The sequence below is a fragment of the Cannabis sativa genome, chromosome 2 (genome assembly GCF_029168945.1).
Source record: "Cannabis sativa cultivar Pink pepper isolate KNU-18-1 chromosome 2, ASM2916894v1, whole genome shotgun sequence".
In the NCBI taxonomy this organism is placed as follows: domain Eukaryota; kingdom Viridiplantae; phylum Streptophyta; class Magnoliopsida; order Rosales; family Cannabaceae; genus Cannabis; species Cannabis sativa.
In genome coordinates, this window is record NC_083602.1 from 81561229 (window position 1) to 81584796 (window position 23568).

At 30.5% G+C, this 23568-nt stretch overlaps 4 protein-coding genes across 4 annotated transcripts; 3 read left to right on the top strand and 1 right to left on the bottom strand.

Moving 5' to 3' along the window:
- Positions 1-3426: 3426 nt before the first annotated feature.
- LOC133034540 (uncharacterized) lies at positions 3427-3756 on the top strand. Its single transcript, XM_061109643.1, has one exon. The coding sequence runs from the start codon at positions 3427-3429 to the stop codon at positions 3754-3756; it is 330 nt and encodes a 109-aa protein (XP_060965626.1).
- A 3893-nt stretch (positions 3757-7649) lies between these two features.
- Positions 7650-8450, top strand: LOC133034541 (secreted RxLR effector protein 161-like). The gene is made up of 2 exons (XM_061109644.1): positions 7650-8093; positions 8385-8450. Exons 1-2 carry the CDS (start codon positions 7650-7652, stop codon positions 8448-8450), a joined length of 510 nt encoding a protein of 169 aa, XP_060965627.1.
- A 436-nt stretch (positions 8451-8886) lies between these two features.
- On the bottom strand, positions 8887-9720 carry LOC115720204 (uncharacterized). Its single transcript, XM_061109645.1, has one exon. It carries the CDS (start codon positions 9718-9720, stop codon positions 8887-8889), a length of 834 nt encoding a protein of 277 aa, XP_060965628.1.
- Positions 9721-10536: 816 nt separating this feature from the next.
- On the top strand, positions 10537-11058 carry LOC133034542 (uncharacterized mitochondrial protein AtMg00310-like). Its single transcript, XM_061109646.1, has one exon. The coding sequence runs from the start codon at positions 10537-10539 to the stop codon at positions 11056-11058; it is 522 nt and encodes a 173-aa protein (XP_060965629.1).
- The last annotated feature ends 12510 nt before the right edge of the window (positions 11059-23568 follow it).

Consider the following 23568-nt stretch of genomic DNA (forward strand, 5'->3'; position numbering starts at 1 on the left):
AATTTTCAATTAATAATATTAAATTTTTAATAGATCATTATTAATTTTTTGATATTTTGAGGTTTAAATTTAAAAATTCATTATTTTATTTTTTAAATTATGGTCAGATTTTAAAAATTGGTTTATTTCTTTAATATTTAAATAATATTTAATTATAGGATAATATATTTTCATATTAGCCATATTTTAAATTAAAAGATAACTTTATCCTTTTAATTCGAAATATTATATTAAAATTATCTTATAGGATAAATTAAATAATTAATAAATTTTGGAATTAACCTAGATATTTTTATAGATATTCTAACCATAATTTTTTTAAAATTCTAAATTGGTTATTTTGTAAAATATTTAATTGTTTATAAATTATAAGTTAGAAAAATGATATTTTATATCATTTTAGTTATCACATATTCATAAATAGTATTTTAAATATTTGTAGAAATTTGAAAAATGCTTAATTTGAGATATTTTGACATATAATTAGAATAATTATTATTTATTTATGTTGCCCCTGATTTTTCCCAATATACGTGGACCAACCAAACAAGGACACGTGGATCAAGCAATGTACAATCCAAAATATTTGCTAAGTCTTTATGCTGTAAGGTAGCTTCCAAGGCGTAGCTCCCGGAGAAAGCATATGGAACCCCATGTGCTCCCGGAAGCTCGAAGTAACGTTAAGGCATCTCTGTGACGTGTCAGGTTTCTCCTAAGCAATCAAGTCGCATTTAATGCTGCATGGGAGGAAGCGTGTTGGGACTGCTACACGCAATAAAGGCTGACGGCACAACCTCCAACCAGCAGCTACAAAGTAATGATCATTTAAGTCTAGCGACGGCTACACTGTGAAGAGTCACATCAGTCAAAAGACAATAAGGACATTCCACATAAAAACCCTACAGCACCTAGGGATTTGACCATGCATTACCCATGGTATATTCATTTGGAATGCCCAACTTTATGGATATTTACAGATACACTTGTAAGGATAATTCTGGGGATCACCCCACCAAAAACACTATAAATACCCCCTCAAAGCTCATTAAAGAGGATCGAGAATCTTGGGCTGCATAAGAGCTAGTAGAGTAAATACTCACAAAGAACATTCTCTGTATTTATAAGAGTGAAACACTCCCCAAATAGATTCTCTGTATTAAATACATCCATAAATAACAAAGACTCGTGGACTAAGGCTCATTAACGCCCCAACCACGTAAAAATCCTTCTCTAATTTTCTTACAGCTCTCTAACTTTATAATATTTTATTAGTTGCCGAAAACCTCAGTCAACAATTTATTATTTTATTCTTAAAATAAAAATTGCCTAACCATATCTATTTTAAAATTTATTTATTTTGTTATTTTAATTTTATTAAATTATAAGATTAGAAAATGATATTGAAAATATCTATTTGGTTATTTTCAAATCATTTATCTTATTAGATATTTAATTCAATTTGATAAAATAATTTAAATAAACCTAGATATTTTAAAATTAGTTTAATTTTGAATTTTGAAAAGATATTTTAGGTTGTTTTTAACAACCCTAAATTTCAAAATAGCTTGTTAGTTAAAATAATAAGTTAATTATATAAATATCTTATTTCACATTTGTTACAAGGACATTGTTTGTTTATTTATATTTTTTGTTCAAAAACTTTAATTTACAAACCTATTATTTATTTGATCTAAATTGCTATGATTAACTTATTGACAGATCCAATGATCTACTTTTAATCATAGTTCAATTGTCCATAGATCCTATAAATAATTTGTAATAGGTAAATTTTGTATTTCTTTCATCTGTATAAACCTAGAAACATGATAGGGCCCATCCAAATCAATTTGACCTGTGTGAGCCTATATGTTTGCTTTTGAGCTTAGATGCATATAGGAAGCCCATTTATTTCTAGATATTTAAGTGGACTAGGTCGCTAAAATGAAATATCACCATTGATAGTTTTATTTAGGCCCAATTAGTATTGGGCTTATTCAATGAATAATAGTTACTTAATGAAAGGTTAAATTCCTCTCATTTGGGCCTTGTGTGAGAGATAGGGGCCATTAGTAGTGGGTACGACATACTGAATTCAGTCTTCCCTCACATGAACAACTCCAATTGTGAAGGCCCATTTGCTTTATTTAAATAATTTTATTAGGCTAATTATACTAGTATAACCTAATTAAAATTGAATTAGCAACATAATTAATTTTGAAATAAATGAAATTAAGTTTTCATTAGATTAGTTTAAAATTAATTTAGAAAAACACACTTAGTTTAATGAAATATTCTAGATTGTGATTTCTAGTAACTAATTTATATTTTCTAATATTTAATTAAGTAGAAAAATATATTTAAGTTGAAAATTATTTTGTTAATTAATTTTAGACCAACTTAAATTAGGATATTTGTCTTAGAACTTAAATAGAATTAATAATTAAGTTAATTTTGTTCAAGATACCTAATTATTTGTTTTTATTTCTTGAAATTTAATTAAATAAGCAAAATATAATTAAGTTGAAAATTAATTTGTTAATTAATTTTGGACCAACATAAATTAGAATATTTTTTTAGATATTAAATTAGAATTAAAAATTAAGTTGATTTTGTTCAAGATGCTTAATTATTTCTATTTTAATGAATTTAATTAAATAGAAAATTTTATTTAAGCTGGAAATTTTTTAATTTCAGAGCAACTTAAATTAGAATAATTTTCAAAATATATTTTATTTTAATAATTATTTCCCACATTAATTTCGAAATGCATTTATTTTAAATTGAGATATTTCAAAATATTTCAATTATGAAAATTAGATTAAAGTAAATATTATTAATTATGTGGATGTCCAAATCTTTTAGCATTAATGAAATCAACATTCCTTTTTTCTTAGTTTCCCTTTTTCTTAGTTTCTTAATATTTGACTCTTGTATGTGTATAAATAGGAGTTCACTTATTGGAATAAAATACTCAGAAAATTCTCATCTCTTCTTTGTTTTCTTTCTCTAAATTATAATATTACATAATACTAATATTTTATAATACGTTATCAGCACGAGCCTCTAACCAAGGTATGATAATGTTTTTTTTATATGTGATCTCGAATTGCTTCAAAGTCATGATACACTAAATATATATAGGTATATATATATACTCATATGACTGAAACACATTCGAGTTAGCTATTTTTTATTCTTTTATTTATTTTGTAATGAATCAATATATATACAATATATGTCTATGCTTATATATATCTATATAGATGCCTATATATTATGTATGTGTGTTGATTTGTTTATCATATTATATTATTTAATTTTATTATCTTATTCTATATTTTAGTATTGTACTATATTTTGTTGTTTTTTTTCAAAATTTATGTATATGTCTAATAATTTACAGTTTATATTGATATAGTTTTCTTCATGGCAAACCTTGCAAAACTTGACTTTGTGGCACTTGATATTTCTGGAAAAAACTATTTATCATGGATTCTTGATGCTGAAATCCATTTAGATGCTATGGGTCTTGGAGACACCATCAAAGATCAAAATACTGAAACAAAACAAAATAAGGCCAAGGCTATGATTTTCCTTCGCCATCATCTTCATGAGGGGTTAAAATCTGAATATTTAACCGTAAAAGATCCTCTTATGCTTTGGCAAACTTTGAAAGAAAGATATGACCATCAAAAAACTGTCATATTGCCAAAGGCTAAGAATGATTGGTTGCACCTGAGGTTGCAAGATTTTTAATCAGTAAGTGATTATAACTCTACAATGTTTAATATCACTTCTAAATTAATGTTGTGTGGAGAAAAAGTTACTGACTATGAAATGTTAGAAAAAACATATACTACTTTTCATGCCTCTAATGTGCTCCTGCAGCAGCAATATAGAGAGCGAAATTTTAAAAAATATTCATAATTGATTTCATGTCTTCGAGTAGCTGAGCAGAATAATGAACTTTTGATGAAAAATCATCAATCTCGCCCAACTGGGTCTACTCCATTCCCTGAAATGAATGCTACAATTGCTGACAATCATAATCTTAGCCGTAGTCGTGATCATAATCAAAGTAATAGACGTGGTCGTGACCATAATCAAAGTCGCGGTCGTGGTCGCGATCGCGGTCGAAGCAATGTTTGGCATCGTACTGGCCAAAATAAAAATTCATATACTCCAATGAAAAGCACAACTACTGAGAACAAGGGAAAAGGTCCCCAAAATAATAATCGTAGAAATTCTAAAAATTTATGTTCCAGATGTGGAATAAAAGGACACTGGGCACGTGTCTGTCGTACGGAAAAACACCTTGCTGATCTTTATCAAGCATCTGTGAAAGGAAAAGAGAAAATAGAAGCAAATTTTGCCTATCAAGATGATGATTTTCTCAAAGAGCCTTTGGATATTACGCACTTAGATGTTGTAGATTTTTTTAATGAAGATCTCATTAATAGCATCACGAATATCGATAATGGAGATGGGAATATCCACAATTAGTCACTTTTCTTTGTTATTTTTTTTATCATTATTATTTATTTACTTTAAGGTGTTTATTTTATTTGGCATAGTTATTTGATGAACTTTTATTATTTAAGCATTTATATTTTTGAACTTATTATGTTTTTTTTGGTTAATGAAGTAATGGACATTTGTCATTCTATACATGATTCTACAAATAATTGTGATGATATGTGTTTGGTGGATAGCGCAACCACTCATACAATACTTAGAAGTGATAAATATTTTTCAAATTTATCAAGAATGAAGGCAAATGTTAATACAATATCAGGCACTGCAAATTTAATTGAAGGCTCCGGAAGAGCCATTATATTGATGCCTAAAGGAACAAAAATTATTGTAGATGATGCCTTATTATCCACCAAATCAAAAAAGAATCTGTTGAGTTTCAAAGATATACGTCGTAATGGATATCATATTGAGACAATAGATGAAAATAATTTTGAATATCTTTGCATTACAGCTATTGTTTCAAGAAAAAAATGCATATTAGAAAAATTACCTAGTTTGTCTTCAGGTTTGTACGTTACACGTATAAGTACAATAGAAACTCATGTTATTGTGAACGAGAAGTTCACAAACCAGAAAAATTTATTTGTTATTTGGCATGACCGGTTAGGCCATCCCGGTTCAATTATGATGCGTAGAATAATAGAGAACTCACATGGTCATCCATTGAAGAACAAAAAGATTCTTTTGTCCAGTGAGTTCTCATGTGCTGCTTGTTATCAAGGAAAGTTAATCATTAAGCCCTCACCGGTAAAGGTTAGAATTGAATCGCCTGGATTTCTTGAACGAATTCAGGGCGACATATGTGGGCCTATTTGCCCACCATGTGGACCATTCAGATATTTTATGGTATTGATAGATGCATCAGCTAGATGGTCACATGTTTGCTTATTATCTACTCGTAATGTAGCATTTGCAAGATTGCTTGCTCAAATAATCCGATTACGAGCACAATTCCCAGACTATGCAATCAAGACAATCCGCCTTGATAATGTTGGTGAATTTACATCACAGGCTTCTAATGATTATTGTATGTCAATAGGGATAAATGTAGAACATCATGTTGCTCATGTACATACACAAAATGGTTTAGCGGAATCATTTATTAAGCGCCTCCAGTTAATCGCAAGACCATTACTTATGAGAACAAAACTCCCAATTATAGCTTGGGGACATGCTATTTTACATGCTGCGGCACTTGTACACATTAGGCCAACATCATATCACAAATTCTCCCCATTACAATTGGCTTTTAGTCAGGAGCCAAATATTTCCCATCTAAGAATCTTTGGTTGTACAGTATATGTTTCGATTGCTCCACCACAACGAACAAAGATGGGTCCTCAAAGGAGACTGGGAATATATGTTGGGTATGAATCTCCATCTATCATTAAATATCACCCAAAACTGGAGATATATTTACAGCACGTTTTGCTGATTGTCATTTTGATGAGACAAGTTTCCCAGCTTTGGGGGAGGGAAAAGAAACAGCTGTAAAAAGAAATTATATGGAATGCACAATCATTATCTCAATTTGGTCCTCGTACAAATCAATGTGAACTTGAAGTTCAAAGAATAATTCATTTGCAAAATATTACAAATCAATTACCAGATGCATTCACTGACCCAAAGAAAATTACAAAATCACATATTCCAGCTGAAAATGCTCCAATTCGAATTGAAGTCCCAGAAGGACAATTACTTAATGATTCTAAAACACGTTTGAAACGTGGTAGACCAGTTGGTTCCAAAGATAAAAATCTTCGAAAAAAGAAAGGGAGCAAATAATCAAGATGGCCCTAATGAAGAGGCTGAAAATTTCGAGGAAGATGTTGACATAAACAAATCTCTTGAAGAGATTCAGGTACCTAAAAATATTAGAAATAATGAGATCTCAATAAATTATGTCAATACTGGAAAATAATGGAATCGATTTGAAGTAATTGTCGACAATATTTTTGCTTATAATGTAGCGCTAGAAATTGTAAATGAAAACGAGGATCTTGAACCTAAATCTATCAAAGAATGTCAAAATAGAAAAGACTGGCCAAAATGGAAAGAAGCAATTCAAGCAGAATTGAATTCACTTGCTAAACGCAAAGTATTTGGACCTATAGTCCAAACACCTGAAGGTGTGAAACCTGTTGGATACAAATGGGTATGTTTACGTAAAAGAAATGAGAAAATGAAGTTGTGAGATACAAAGCAAGACTTGTAGCTCAAGGTTTTTCTCAAAGGCCAGGTATTGATTATGAGGAGACATATTCTCCTGTGGTGGATGCAATAACATTAAGATATTTGATTAGCCTGGGTATGAGTGAAAAACTCAATATGCGATTAATGGATGTAGTCACAGCTTAATTATATGGATCACTAAATAGTGATATTTACATGAAGATCCCTGAAGGATTTAAGATGCCCGATGCATATAATTCAAGCAATCGAGAAATGTGCTCAATTAAATTACAAAGATCATTGTTTGTAAAAGAAATGAGAAAATGAAGTTGTGAGATACAAAGCAAGACTTGTAGCTCAAGGTTTTTCTCAAAGGCCAGGTATTGATTATGAGGAGACATATTCTCCTGTGGTGGATGCAATAACATTAAGATATTTGATTAGCCTGGCTGTAAGTGAAAAACTCAATATGCGATTAATGGATGTAGTCACAGCTTATTTATATGGATTGCTAGATAGTGATATTTACATGAAGATCCCTGAAGGATTTAAGATGCCTGATGCATATAATTCAAGCAATCGAGAAATGTGCTCAATTAAATTACAAAGATCATCATATAATGCGTCCTGATTGTTTTAATCCATACAATGATCTGAATATTATTTGCCCATGTGTTTTTATAAAAAGTTCAAGTCTTGAGTTTGTTATCATTGCTGTATATGTTGATGATTTGAATATTATTGGAACTCCTGAAAAACTTTCAGAAGCTATGGAATATCTAAAGAAAGAGTTCGAAATGAAAGATTTAGGAAAAACAAAATTTTGTCTTGGTCTACAAATTGAGCATTTAAAATGTGGAATTTTCATTCATCAGTCAACTTATACTGAAAAGATTTTGAGACGGTTTTATATGAAAAAATCACACCCATTGAGTAGCCCAATGGTAGTTAGATCACTTGATGTAGAAAAAGATTCTTTTCGATCTAGAGAAGAACATGAAGAGCTCCTTGGTCCAGAAGTACCATATCTTAGTGCAATAGGAGCATTGATGTATCTTGCTAATTGTACAAGACCTGATATAGCTTTCTCTATCAATTTATTAGCAAGATTTAGTTCTGCTCCAACATATAGACATTGCAAAGGGATTAAGCACATACTCCGCTATCTCCAGGGTACTATTGATAAAGGATTATTCTATTCTAATAGTTGTGGGTCACAACTTATTGGCTACGAAGATGCAGGATATTTATTTGATCCACATAAAGCTAGATCTCAAACTGGCTATTTGTTCACTTGCAGTGACACTGCTATATCTTGGCGGTCAACAAAACAAACTCTGGTGGCTACTTCCTCAAATCATGCTGAGATACTTGCAATTCACGAGGCAAGTCGAGAATGTGTTTGGTTAAGATCAATGACACAACGTATTCGAGGAACATGTGGATTAACATCTAATAAAGAAGTACCAACAATTCTCTATGAAGATAATGCTGCTTGCATCGCTCAACTTAAAGGAGGGTACATTAAAGGAGACAAAACTAAACATATTTCACCAAAATTCTTCTTTATACACAATCTTCAAGAAAATGGTGATATCGATGTTCAACAAATTTGATCAAGTGATAATCTTGCAGACTTATTCACGAAGTCATTACCAACATAAACTTTTGAGAAGATGGTTCACAAGATTGGAATGCGTCGATTAAAGGATCTCCATGAATGCCAAAATGAGGGGGAGTAATTTCATACTGCACTCTTTTTTCCTTGACCGAGTTTTGTCGCACTGGGTTTTCTCGGCGAGGTTTTTAATGAGGCAGTTATTATGGACATCCAAGGGGGAGTGTTATAAATATTATTAATTATGTGGATGTCCAAATCTTGTACCATTAATGAAATCAACATTCCCTTTTTCTTAGTTTTCCTTTTTCTTAGTTTCTTAATATTTGACTCTTGTATGTGTATAAATAGGAGTTCACTTATTGGAATAAAACACTCAGAAAATTCTCATCTCTTCTCTATTTTCTTTCTCTAAATTATAATATTACATAATAATAATATTTTATAATAGAAATTTAATTATTTAATTTATTTTAGATACTCTAAAATCAAGTAACTTTCATTAATTTATTTAATATACTCTAAAATATATTATATTTTTTTTGAAAAGGTGTTCTTTATTAAGAAGAGCTATCGCTCGAAAGGATAGACAACAACTCTAAGGGAACCCTATTAATAGGAAACATACATTCAGCGAAAGACATAGAGTGATGGGCAACAAAATGCGCGGCACGGTTCGCAGAACACTTGACAAAAAATATAGAGACATTTATCAAACTCTTAAGAATGGTCTTACAATCCTCTACAATCAACCCGAAACCTGAAGTAAAGCTTGCTCTGCTCCGAATAGCTTCAACACAAACCAAGCTATCTGTCTCAACCTCAGCCCGTGTGTATCCGTGATTTTTAAGCCAGCCGAGGGCCTCTCTAATGCCAATGGCTTCAGCTAGTTCAGGGGAGACTCTGCCAATTTTCACACCAGCAAACGCTGAGATCAACTCCCCATTAGAATTCCTCACCACACACCCAAAACCGTGTTTAAAATCACGATCGAAGATAGTCGCATCTACGTTTAGCTTAATGCCTGTTAACGGTTTATTCCAAAGCTCCGAACCATCACCATCTTTAAGAGGCGACAAGAAAGGGATGTTACCTTTACCTTGAGCTTTTACATATTGATCAAGACTTGAAAACGCAAATGCAACTACATCACTAACACTTCGAGCACGATCCTTCCAAATTAAATCATTCCTTACCGACCATAGAGCCCAACACAACATTACAAGTCGGCCTAGCTTCTCACTGTCCATACGGTGTGCGTTGAAATCCAACCAATACAGCAGGGAAGAGTTATTTCTGCTAGCATCTCCAACAGCAGCCGCCTCCCAACAGGACCCAGCAAATTGGCAAGTCACCAGGAGATGCAATTCAGTTTCGGCATAGACTCCACACATGGGGCAAGTGTTTTCAAACAACACCTTTTTTGTACAGAGGTTGAACTTAGTTGCTAAACAGTTAGAAGCCGCCCTCCATATCAAATCTTTAGCCTTGGGAGGCACCTTGAGAGGCCACAACTTCTTCCAAAATACATGAACATCTGACAATGTTATGGTGGTGTTCGAAGTTATGCATTACTTAAAGAGGAAAACTAACGGAAGACAGGGATACATGGCACTAAAACTGGATATGAGCAAAGCCTACGATCGGGTTGAGTGGGGTTTCTTGGAACCTGTCCTCCGTGTTATGGGGTTTAGTGCACGATGGATTGGTTTAACTCTCAGATGTGTCAAGTTAGTTCGGTATCATGTCATGAATAGTGGTCAGAAGCTGGGGCCTATCATTCCCACAAGAGGCATTCGTCAAGGTTGTCCTCTGTCTCCTTACCTCTTTATTGTGTGTGCTGAGGGACTTTCTTCGCTTATTAAACATGTTGAAGCTACTAAACTCATCACGGGATGCAAGGTTGCCCGTAGTGCACCACCTATCTCACATTTGCTCTTCGTGGACGATAGTTATGTGTACTGCAAAGCTTCGGAGGAGGAAGCTAATCGGGTTCTCACTCTCTTACAAACTTTTGAAGGAGCTTCGGGGCAAAAGGTTAACCTCCATAAATCGTCTGCATTCTTCAGTTCAAATAAAGGATGGATACTAGAAGGCGTATTTGTGAGGTGTTGCAAGTTCTTGAAGCCGGTGCGGATAGTTTGTATTTGGGACTTCCTAGCATTGTCGACAGAAATAAAAATGTTGTTTTGGGGTTTCTAAAAGAAAGGATGAGAAAGCGAATAAATAGTTTGGAAGGTAAATTTCTCTCTCGGGCTGGTAAGGAGGTTCTCATCAAATCTATGCTCCAATCTCTTCCTTCGTACGCAATGAATGTCTTTCTTTTCCCAATCGGTACTTGTAAAGAACTTGAGAGATTGATGGCGAGTTTCTGGTGGAAATCAAACAAATCTAATAGCAATGGAAGTGGGATTGTGTGGATGAACTGGGATAGAATGACAAGGAACAAAGCTGAAGGTGGTATGGGCTTCCGTAATCTGAGGGATTTTAACCTTGCTATGCTTGGAAAACAAGGCTGGAGATTCATGCTTAGACATGATTCTTTGGTCAGTAAGATTTTCAAAGCGAGATATTATCCACAAGGTGACTTTTTGTCTACTGAATTAGGCTCTAATCCAAGTTTCATTTGGAGTAGCATCTTTGCTGCTAAGGACACGGTTAAGCTGGGACTAAGGAAAGGAATAGGGTCTGGTTTAACTGTTGACATTACATCTGATCCTTGTTTCAAATGAATAGCCGAAACTGGGATGCTGAGGTGGTCCGAGATCTCTTTTCACCTGCTGATGCTGCAATCATTTTGGGGATTCCAATTAACCATTCGGCTGAGGGTGATTCTTGGTACTGGTTTGATGAAAAAGATGGTATGTATTCTGTCCGCAGTGCATATAAAATGATACAAGACCACAAAATATATTATATTTTAGTTAAAAAATTAGTAATTAGTTTATGAATTATCTAGATAAATATTCTTTAGGTAGACTTTTGGTATTTTTCTAGATATATTTAATTAAATTAGAAAATTAATATTTAAGTTGATTTTATTCTAGACACATAAATATTTGATATTTTTCATAAGAGATTTAATTCAGTAGGAAAATTATATTTATGTTGAAAATTAAGTTATTTAATTTTAGACCAACATATATTAGAATAATTTTTCCAGCTTTATTTTATTTTATTTTAAGGTGATTTCGAAAATGTATTTTTATAATACATTGGATTTCGAATTCAATTGTATATTTGTAGAAAATTAAATTTGAGTTGAAAATTAATAATTTAATTAATTTTGGATCAACTTAAATGAAGTAATTTTAATAATATTTATTGGAAAATTAATACTAAGGTTGTAAAATAAATTTTATTTTTCAGATCTTCCTAGAGTATAATTTTATAAACATTAAATTAAAATTTATATTTAGATTTATCTAAATTAGTAATTTTAATTAAATAAATATATATTAAAATAAATTGATTAAATTAAGTATCAAATGAAAATACAACTCTTTAAAATAATGAGCTTTAGTTATAAGGATATTAAATCTCCATTGTTGGTCCTACATGATTAATTGTTTTTAATATAACCTCGAGACGCTAGATTTTGTCCCCCTTATGGATGGTTATTCGTTGAAACAATTAACAACGTAAAGATCTCTTATGATAAGTATTTTGTAAGTTTTCATCTCCATTAGACTCTTCCCTATGGTGACTATAAATTTATGAAGTATGAAATATTGGTAGAAGCTCATAAAATAAGAATAACCTTGACTCTCGCCTACAGGGACAACGTTGGATTCTTATTTTGACCGAATAAAAGGTTGCTAGAATGGTGTCCATTTTAGATGAGTTGACTACTCTATTCAATGAATAATTACTTTTACTCTCACCTACCGGGACACTGTACCAGTTTATTGGAAACCTTAGAAATTATTTTAGATATGTTTGTTTTGTATTTTCACATGTTTTTCTTACTTGCTGAATGCTTAATAATTTTTGAATTGTGTATGAATTTATATTGAACCATGTTGTTTTCTGTTATTAATGTTGTAGTATAATTTCGAATCTTCATTGTTGGTCTAACTTAACTTGTTGTTTTAATGGGACCAATCCCAAAGGATTGTCATCCATTAGACAAACATAATAGTGTTAGATCTCAACATATAAGTCTTTTGTAAATGTAACATCTAGTTGTACATCCAAAGATGACAACTTAGACTTGTATTTATAATATGAAACAATGAAGAAGTTTATAAAATAAGAATGACTTTGACTCTCGCCTACCGGGACATCATTGGATTCTTATTTTAATCAAAATTATCCTTTATTTTTCCTCTTAGATTTTTCATTTTGAATTTGCTTAAATAGTTTATCATTGGATGAATGGTTTATAAATCATCTGCTTACAATGTCATTCTACTTTCTTCTATGAAATTGAATGGCACAGATGACTATATTCTCGACATTTGATCCCAAAATGATATAAATCCTAGATCTTACAAATCTCCTACTTGTATATGTTTACTTTAGGCAAATTAGGTTTAGAGTTAGATTAGTAGTGGTTGTCAAAGAGAGAATAATTACTCATGTATATTTTGTTGGATATATTTTACCAGGATCTAGATTTACTACCATGTATGTTTCATTAACATCCTAATATGAATTCTAAAACAATGAAATAAACACATAAGGGTTTAAGGAAACCTTACATTGGGTGCAGCGGAATATAGTGACTCCTTCCGTTCAGATCTCTAGCCCTTGATTCCTTTCTATAGCAGAGCATCACCAAGATCTGAACCTGGATCTCTTTCTCTCCTTCCTTTGTTGTTGATTCTCCTTCTTCTTGTTTGGAATCTCCTACAGTCTTACACACTATGATTGAGATACCACTTGATGTGTGTGGGCACTACTCTATCACTTAAGGATTTTGAAATTGAAGAAGAAAAGAAGAGAGAAGGTGGCGGCTAGAAGATTTTCTCTGAAGGAATGAGATGCATCATCTTTTCCTGAAGCCATCACTACCTATTTATAGGTAACCACCTAGGTTTAGGTTAGATTTATTTGGCATTAAAATAATAGAAAAATAAATGGTAAATGCTTAGTGTGGCCGGCCATAGGATGTTGGATTGGGCCCACTTTGCAATTTTGCAATTTTGTTATTTTTCCATCCCAATTTCTCAAAAACGCCAATTTTCCAATTTAACCACTTAAATGCCAATTCCTATTATTTAATAATTAAAAATTAATTATTAAATAATATTGTCATTTAATATATTTATTAATTAGACATATAAAGTCTCTTAATTAATAAATAAAACCTAGAATCTCTTTTCTTACAATTTCGCCCTTGCTTAGTGAAAATTCATAAAGTAGACATAGTCTAACTTTAGAATTATAATTGATTAATTAAAATCAATTAACTGAGTCTTACAAGAAGTATGGTCTCAACTAGTATGGGGACCATGGGCCTATATTTCCAAGCTTCCAATAAGTCGAACCGAATTTACCAAGTAAATTCTCTAACTTATTAATTCCTTATTGAATCCACAATTAAAACTTGGAATTGCATTCTCAGTCATATAGAACGCTCTATATGTTCCACGATATAGATACTGTTGGGTTTTATGCCCTAAATAAAACTCATTTCAATATAATCAGATTTACTTATTAATATAGATCAGAAATAACATTTAATGTTGCATGGTTCACATGATTTATTTCATGATTATCTGTACATAATGTATGAATTCGTTTGAAACCCTTTTCACATACTTGATCCTGTTTATTGTGCTGTCAACACATTGGAAAGTAAACATGACTATGTGAATAAAGTTTCCTAGATTTATCAGACATAGGGTTTTACTGATATGATAATCTACAACAGAGTTTACTTGCATTTGGAGAAATGCAATGTTCTTTCCTGAGCATTGGTTAAAGTAAAGCTCAGGTTGGATGCATGGAGTATGTATCGAAAGGGACCGATATTGAACATTGACTTAGATTTATTAAACTTACAGTAATATCTATTCAAGTCAATATCGCCAAGTTAATCCTAGATCAAATGATCTTAATCCTGTTATGATTAGGCTCAATCTCAAGAGGCTATTCGTGTTCTTTGATTTGTTAGTTAAGCCTACTTTTAGGGTCAGGGTGATACGTACATTTCGGGAACACGGTAGTGCAATTGAGTGGGAGCGCTAACATAAACATGGAATCTATAGCTTCTATCTGGCGAATAGTAAGTAAAGGATGATCTCCTTCGAGCTTGACCAAATGAAAATAAATGGTGGAGATCTCATTTCACATGAGCTGAAATATCATTTATACGAAGTTGAGTGTTTTAAGGATTAAATACATTGTAGGGTGTAACGGTAATCTAATCCCTTTACAGTGTAGATCATTCATATAGAGGATCATTGTAGGGTGTAACAGTAATCTAATCCCTTTACAGTGGAACATATAGAGCATTCTATATACTGAGAGTGCAATTCTAAGTTCTATGCGTGGATTCAACGAAGAATTAATAAGTTAGTGAATTTTAGTAATAAATTCTTGATCTACTTATTGGAAGCTCGGTTATATAGACCCATAGTCCCCGCACTAGTTGAGATAATATTGCTTGTAAGACTCATATAATTTGTTCTGATTAATCAATTATAATTCTCAAATTAGACTATGTCTATTTGTGAATTTTTCACTAAGTAAGGGCAAAATTGTAAAGAAAGAGTTTTAGGGGCATATTTGTTAATTATGATACTTTGTATGGTTCAATTAATAAATATGATAAATGACAATATTATTTAATAATTATTTATAGTTATTAAATAGTTAGAATTGGCATTTAAATGGTTGAATTTGAAAATTGGCGTTTTTGAGAAAATCAGATGCAGAAAAGATAACACTGCAAAATTGTAAAAAGTGAGGCCCAAATCCACTAAGCATGGCCTGCCACTTTTGTAGGGAATTTAAACTGATATTTTAATTATTTTAATGCAAATAATTCAAACCTACCCCTAGTGGAATGCTATAAATAGATAGTGAAGGCTTCAGGAAAATTACACTTAAATTTTCTATTTTTCCTTCAGAGAAAAACCTGAGCCTTCTCTCTCCCTATCTGGCCGACCACTCCCTCTATCTTTCTTCCCTCTTAAATTTCGAAATTCTTAGTGTGAGAGTAGTGCACACACACAGCAAGTGATACCTCAACCATAGTGAGGAAGATCGTGAAGAAAGACTTTCAGCAAGAAGGAGTTTCAGCACTAAAGAATCAGAGAAAGAGATCCAGGTTCAGATATTGATAATGCTCTGCTACAGAAAGGAATCAAGGGCTAGATATCTGAATGGAAGGAGTCATATTATTCCGCTGCACCCAATGTAAGGTTTCCTAAACTTTATATGTGTTTATTTCATCGTTTTAGAAAGTTCATATTTAGGGTGTTAATCAACATACTTGTGAGTAGATCTAAGATCCTGGTAAAATAATTTCCAAAAACTGGCCTCAGAGCCATGGTAATTGATTTGCTTGCAAGAAATTTGGAATTTAAAACGATTGTTTGATGTTTTGGATGATATCATGTTGTATTGAGTGTTATTTGATGATTGATTGATGTTTGTGAATTTTCGTGAAACATAATTGAATATCTGTTTCTGAAATTATTTTTATTGGATAGTATGGAAAAAATTAAGCAAGTTACTTTTTTACAGAACTCAATTTCGATTTAATTTGAATTAGTTATGATTTTTTGAAGTTTCGAAAAAATCGGGGTTGAGCATTAAGAATTTCGCGCGCAGAAATCATGCGATTTCCCCCTGCGCCGAGATTTCACGCCCAAACACCTCATGCGTGCGCGCGGATGAGTATGCACAGCATACCGTCCGTACAGCTCGCATTTTTTTCGTTTTTCTTCGCTTTTTCATGCTTTTTCATGGAATTAACTTCCGATTTTTTGTGTAGTTCTGTATTTATACATTTACTATTCCTAATTCAATTCTAATTATCATAATTAAATTTATTAGTATTTTTTAAATTTAATTCATGATATTAGTATAATTTGAATTTAAAAATAGTAAATATCTATCTTTTTTGCTTAATTATTTATCTTATTTTTAAATTTGATTATAGCTTATCTTATTTTTAAATTTAAGGTCAGATTTAAATTTTTTAAATTAATTTTTTTTTAAATAATTTGACCTTATTTATATTTAAAATAAGATAACTATAATCATGTAATTTTAAATAGATGTAAGATATTTTGCTAACTTTTAAATTTTGTTATTTTATTTATTTAAATTACATTTAAAATCTGAAAAAGATATTCATTTATCTTTTTAAATTTTTTACTTAATTTTTATTTATAAAATAACATTTAATTTTAAAAGGTAGTTAGCAAATTTTGAAATGATATTTAGGTTGGTTGAAACCTAATTTTTCAAAATTGTAGGTTTAATTTTTAATATTTTTTTTTTTAAATTTCGAAATTATTTAAATTTTTTTAAAATTTTCGAAAATAATTATTTTTTTTTATTTAGTTAATTATTTTTTCGAAATTATTTATTTAAAATTAAATAAATCCTACATCCAACTATCCAGCTAACCTTGTTGCAGGAGTATGTGTTTTAGCTTGTTTGTAAGTTTTTAAAACCTATGATTGCTTGATTGCAAATAGCCATGGTTAACTTGTTGACAGATCCAATGATCTGATTTTAACTCATGGCTCCCTTGGTCAAGTAAATAATTTGTAACAGGTACATTTACAATCTTCTTTCATCTGTGTATGACCTAGCAACATGATAAGACCCATCCAAAGTGTGCCTGTGTGAGCCTATGTGTTTAATTTCATTATAGATGCATATAGGTTGTTGTTGCTAAATAAAATGTCATAGTTCTTGATAGATTTTATTTAGGCCCATTTAGTTTTTGGGCCTATTCAATTAATAACAGTTGTTCATTTTAAAGTTAAATTCCTCTCTTTTGGACCTTGTGTGAGAGTTGGGAGCCATAGTAGTGGGTACGACATACTGAACCCAGCACCCCCTCACATGAACCACCCCAATTGTGAAGGCCCATTTGCCTGATTTGAATAACTGTACTAGGTTAATTAAACTAGTTTAACCTAATAAAATTGATTAGCAACATAATTAATTTCATTTATTTTGAAATTAATTTAAGAAAATTATAGTTTAAAGAATTTTTTATTCTAAGCTAAACTATATGTATTTTCTTGCATTTAATTAAATATAGAATTATAACCATATAGATTCTTTCTGAAGCTTAATTTAAATTTTTCATTAAATATTCCTATTTAAGTTGATATTTAGTTATCTATAACTAATCAACTTAAATCTGAATATTTTTGAATTTCAAATTTCAAAATTAAGTTGAGGAATTTTAGGAATTGGTTATTAAGATTCTTTAGATATTTTTTAAGTTAATATCTTTTCTAATATTAACTTAAAATGGAATATTTTCAAATTAAGTGGTTACAACTTAATTTTTTATATTTAATTAAAAATTTAAATTTGAAAATATTTAAGTTCAAGATTTTTTCTAATACAACTTAAATTAGATATTTTTTCAAATTTTGTGGAAAAGATACTTAGTCAAATAAGATATTTTCTAGATAGTTATCTCTAGACTACTTATTATTTCTAATAATAAATAGGAAAATATTATACATTATGAAATTAATTATTTAAATAATTAATTTTGGTACAATTTATTTTAAGTATATTTTTCCTAGTATTAAACTAGAGATTAATAATTAAGCCTTCTCTACACTTAATTATTTATTTCTTGAATTTAATACATTTAATTAATTTGAAAATTAAATATCTAAGTTGATTTTCATCATGATACTTAAATATTTCTTTTTCATGACACTTAATTAAATAGAAAATTATTTTTAGTTGAAATTTAATTTTTCAACTAAATTTTAATAATTTTCAAAATATATTTTTCTTTATTTTATTAATCAAATTTCGAAATTGCATTTCTTAAATGCCGGAATTTCGAATTTTATTCGAAAAATAGATTAAAGTTGTAAATTATTTATTTTAATTTTGGACCAACTTAAATCAATGATTTTTTCATTTAATGATTAATTAAAATAAATGAAGTAAAATATATTCAATTAGAAATTGAATTAAATAGTTAAAGGAAAATCTAGATAGACATTATTTGTGTTTGCTTGAAGTATTTTTCTAGTGTATTTAATTAAATAGAAAATTAATATTTAAGTTGATTTTCATCATTATACTTAAATATTTGAAATTTTTCTTATATATTTAATTAAATAGGAAAATTATATTTCTTGTTGTAAATTAATTTTATTAATTAATTTTGGGCCAACATTTAATTAGGGTAATTTTTCCAGGATTAATTTTTTATTTTAACATGCATTTTCGAAAATTGTATCCTTGAATAATTTAATTTTTCGAAATGCAATATATATTTATAGAAAATTAAATTTGAGTTGTAAATTAATTGAAATTAATTTTGTAACAACTTAAATTGAATCTTTTTCTAAATATTATTGGAAATTATTACTAAGATGGAATAATTCATGTTATTTTCATATCCATCTAAGTAAAATTTATAAATATTAAATTAAAATTTATATTTAGAATTCTTCATTCTAAATTGGAAATTTTAATTAAATAAATATATATTTAAAATAAATAGATTAAAATAAGTATCAAAGAAAATACAACTCTCTTTAAATAATGAGCTTATTATTAAGATATTCGATCTCCATTGTTGGTCTTACAAAAGTTAAATGTTTTCAATATAACCTCGAGACGCTAGACTTCGTCCCCCTGTGGATGGTTATTAGTTGAACGCATTTAACACCGTAAGATCTCATTTGATAAGTGTTTTGTAAGTTTTCGTCTCTATTAGACTCTCCCTTACGGTGACTACTTAGAGATAAACTTATGAAACATGAAACAATAGTCGAAGCTCATAAAATGAGAATAATCTTGACTTTCGCCTACCGGGACAACGTTGGATTCTTATATTGATCGAATAAAAGGTTGGTAGAATGGTTTGCATTTTAGTTGAGCTGACAACTCTATTCAATGAATGATACTTTGACTCTCGCCTACCGGGACACTGTATCAGTTTGTTGGAAACATTGGAAATTATTTAGGTTTGTATGTTTTAGTATTGTCACTGGTCATTCCTACTTGCTATATGTTTAATAATTTCTGAATTGTGTATGAATTTATATTGAACCATGTTATTTTCTGTTATTAAGTTGTAGTTTAATTTCGAGGCTTCATTGTTGGTCTAATTTGGTTTGTTTATCTAATGAGATAAATCCCTAATGGATTTTCACCATTAGACATTCATAATAGTGTTAGATCTCGAAAGATAAATATTGTATATACAACATCTAGCTGTTCATCAATTGATGACACCTTAGACTAGTATTTTTACGATATGAAACAAGAAGATTTATAAATAAGATTACTTTGACTCGCGGTAATCGGAGCATCGTTGGATTCTTATTTAAATAACGAAATTATCCTAATTCCTCTTAGCTTATTCATTGCGAATTAGCTCAATAACATATCATTGGATGAATGGTCTATAAATCATTTCATGTCATTCTATATTTTCTCTTAATAAATTAAATGACGCATATGATTATAATCCTGAAATTCTATTCCCAATTGATATAAATCCTCAATCTTAGAAATCTCCTACTTGTATGGGCAAATCTGACTTAGAGTTTAAATTAGTAGTGGTGGTCCAAGAAAGAATTACTCATTATATTTGGTTGAATTTAAGTCTTTGACTTTAATTTTAGAATCCAAACATAAATTTTCTTATATTTCTATTTCCAGGAAGCAATATAGTTACACTTTCCAAGTGTTTAATAACCATTTTTGATCAATGGATTCAAACTGTATGGAATATGAGTTTAGTATTCTGTGACCAGGATCCACTTGCACTAGTCTAAGAACTCTTTGATGTAACTAAACCTAAGTCATCAAAAGACACTACCACATTTTTTTTAATCTATGGCATTTGTATCTTGTTCATAGTGGATTTGACAAGATCAATCTCTGCAAAGAGTTAATATGCCTATATCCACTGAAAGTAGTTCATCTCATTCGTAGATGGATGTACATTCAGGGGTGGATATGAGTTTTTTTTTTTTTTTGTTGTATTCTTAAAATGATAACTCTAGATTATACCTTAGGCAAAGAAATTTGAAATGTTTAAAAATTTCATTAATTTCTAGCAATGGTTAAAACCATTAAGGTAACTGGTTAAAGATCTTGCGAACTGATAAAGGTGGAGAAATAGTTAGTTGATATGCAGTTCAAAGATCATTAAATTGATTTTTGAATTATATCCAAACTTACCTACCCAGAAATTTCGATTTGCATATTGATGATTAGTTACTAGTCGTTGCCTAAATCCTTCTATGGTAATACAATTTTAGAATGATGTAATGGTTGTATACTTAATGTAAATCATTACTAGATTCATGGATGACCTAATCAAAATCTTAAGAAAAGCTAGAACTGTTAACCATGGTTTGTTAGCTATTCTAAGTGATTAGGGGTGGATCATCCCATAGTCAATAGATAAGAAAGTGTTTGTTCAAACAAATACTACTTTTCTAAGATAATGACTAAGTCTGAAAATAAAGTAGCAAATATAGGAGATATTTTTTCTTGATTCCAAAAGTGTTCTATCATCTTATATGATATATGATGATCCCACTGCCTCTGTTGTCTTGTCACAACCAAAGAGGTTAATACCATTTAGTTTTCTTAGACATAATTCACGGTACCTTGTCGTAGTGGGAGAGTTTCTAGGAACTCACCTTCTTATGACTTGGGAGACACTAGTGATTAAAATCCATTGTGAGTTTAAACAAGTAATGGATTGTCAAGATAAGAAATTAAGAAGAAAAGCCAATAGAACTATGGTTTAATCCATTCACATGGAATAACCTAAAGTTTTCTATTACAAGGACATAAAAGGAAATTTTGGTTTATAAGTGTATTCTATGGACTTAACAAACTTCCTGTTCCTAGTATTATAGGTTTGAGTTTATCTAAACCTATGGCTTATGGTATACCTGGTAATTACTTACTCTAATGCAAGTAACTTACTTTAGTAAGATGCTGAAGCATTTTTTTTTTTCTAATGGCAATCTATAGAAGCTTCACAACTTCTTAGACATATATTTTATTTATCTAAGGAAAAGTCTCAACTATTCTAGAAAAGATAAAGCCATGAAAGAATTTCTTAAATCAACAGTGAGAGGTCTTAGACATGAAGACACCTGCTGTTGAGTGGGAGTAATGAGTAGGTATCAGATTAATCCAGGAGAAGAACATTGGAAGACAATCAAGTAAATCTTAAGATTAAGAAGAGGAACTATATGTTAGTCGATAAGGGTGTGTTTAAAACTCTTAGACTACACCATATCAGATTTCGAAATTTGCCTTTGTGCTAGAAAATCTTTCTTATAAGATGGTGATTACTCTGGGGGTGGAATAGTGATTTTGGAGAAGTGTAAAAACCTATCTGAAGTCTCTAGGTCTACTAGAAAGGGACTGAATGTTAAAGTTGCAGGAAAGGTACTTATTCAGTCTAAGGAAAGTTCTATACATCTTTGGCACCATTCCAAATTTCCTTAACTACTAGTGTTACTTCTTGAATAACCAAGAAGTAGTTGCCAAAGGTATAGAATCCAGTATCCCAAGAGAGTAGACATATAGAGAGGAATTTCACGTTATCAATGATTTTGTGATTAAGGAAGAGTAATGGTGGAGAAAAGGTTGTGTTTAATTCAACCTTTCAGATCCTATTACGAGGAGTTTACTACTACTACACTTGATTTGTATATCAAGGTGTTGAGATTATTTGAAATGGACTTTTGGTTTTATATTAGTGCAAGTGGGAGTTTGTTGGGTTTTATGCCCTAAATAAAACTCATTTCAATATAATCAGATTTACTTATTAATATAGATCAGAAATAACATTTAATGTTGCATGGTTCACATGATTTATTTCATGATTATATGTACATAATATATGAATTCGTCTGAAAGCCTTTTCACATACTTGATCCTGTTTATTGTGTTGTCAACACATTGGAAAGTAAACATGACTATGTGAATAAAGTTTCCTAGATTTATCAGACATAGGGTTTTACTGATATGATAATCTACAACAGAGTTTACTTGCACTTGGAGAAATGCTATGTTCTTTCAAGAGCATTGGTCAAAGTAAAGCTCAGGTTGGATGCATGGAGTATGCATTGGAAGGGACCGATATTGAACTTTGACTTAGATTTATTAAACTTACCGTAATATCTATTCAAGTCAATATCACCAAGTTGATCCTAAATCAAATGATCTTCATCTTGTTATGATTACGCTCAATCTAAAGAGGCTATTCGTGTTCTTTGATTTGTTAGTTAAGCCTACTTTTAGGTCAGGGTGATACGTACATTTTGGGAACACGGTAGTGCAATTGAGTGGGAGCGCTAGCATAAACATGGAATCTATAGCTTCTATCTGGCGAATAGTAAGTAAAGGATGATCTCCTTCGAGCTTGACCAAACGAAAATAAATGGTGGAGATCTCATTTCACATAAGCTGAAATATCATTTATACGGGGTTAAGTGTTTTAAGGATTAAATACATTGTAGGGTGTAACGGTAATCAAATCCCTTTACAATGTAGATCATTCATATAGAGGATCATTGATCAAATTAGGATTATAACAATGGATAACTAATGATGTGTCTATATGGTGGAACATATAGAGCATTCTATATACTGAGAGTGTAATTCTAAGTTCCATGCGTGGATTAAACGAAGAATTAATAAGTTAGTGAATTTTAGTAATAAATTCTTGATCTACTTATTGGAAGCTCGGTTATATAGACCCATAGTCCCCGCACTAGTTGAGATAATATTGCTTGTAAGACTCATATAATTGGTTTTGATTAATCAATTATAATTCTCAAATTAGACTATGTCTATTTGTGAATTTTTCACTAAGTAAGGACGAAATTGTAAAGAAAGAGTTTTAGGAGCATATTGGTTAATTATGATACTTTGTATGGTTCAATTCATAAATATGATAAATGAAAATATTATTTAATAATTCTTTATAGTTATTAAATAGTTAGAATTGGCATTTAAATGGTTGAATTTGAAAATTGGCGTTTTTGAGAAAATCAGATGCAAAAAAGATAAAACTGCAAAATTGCAAA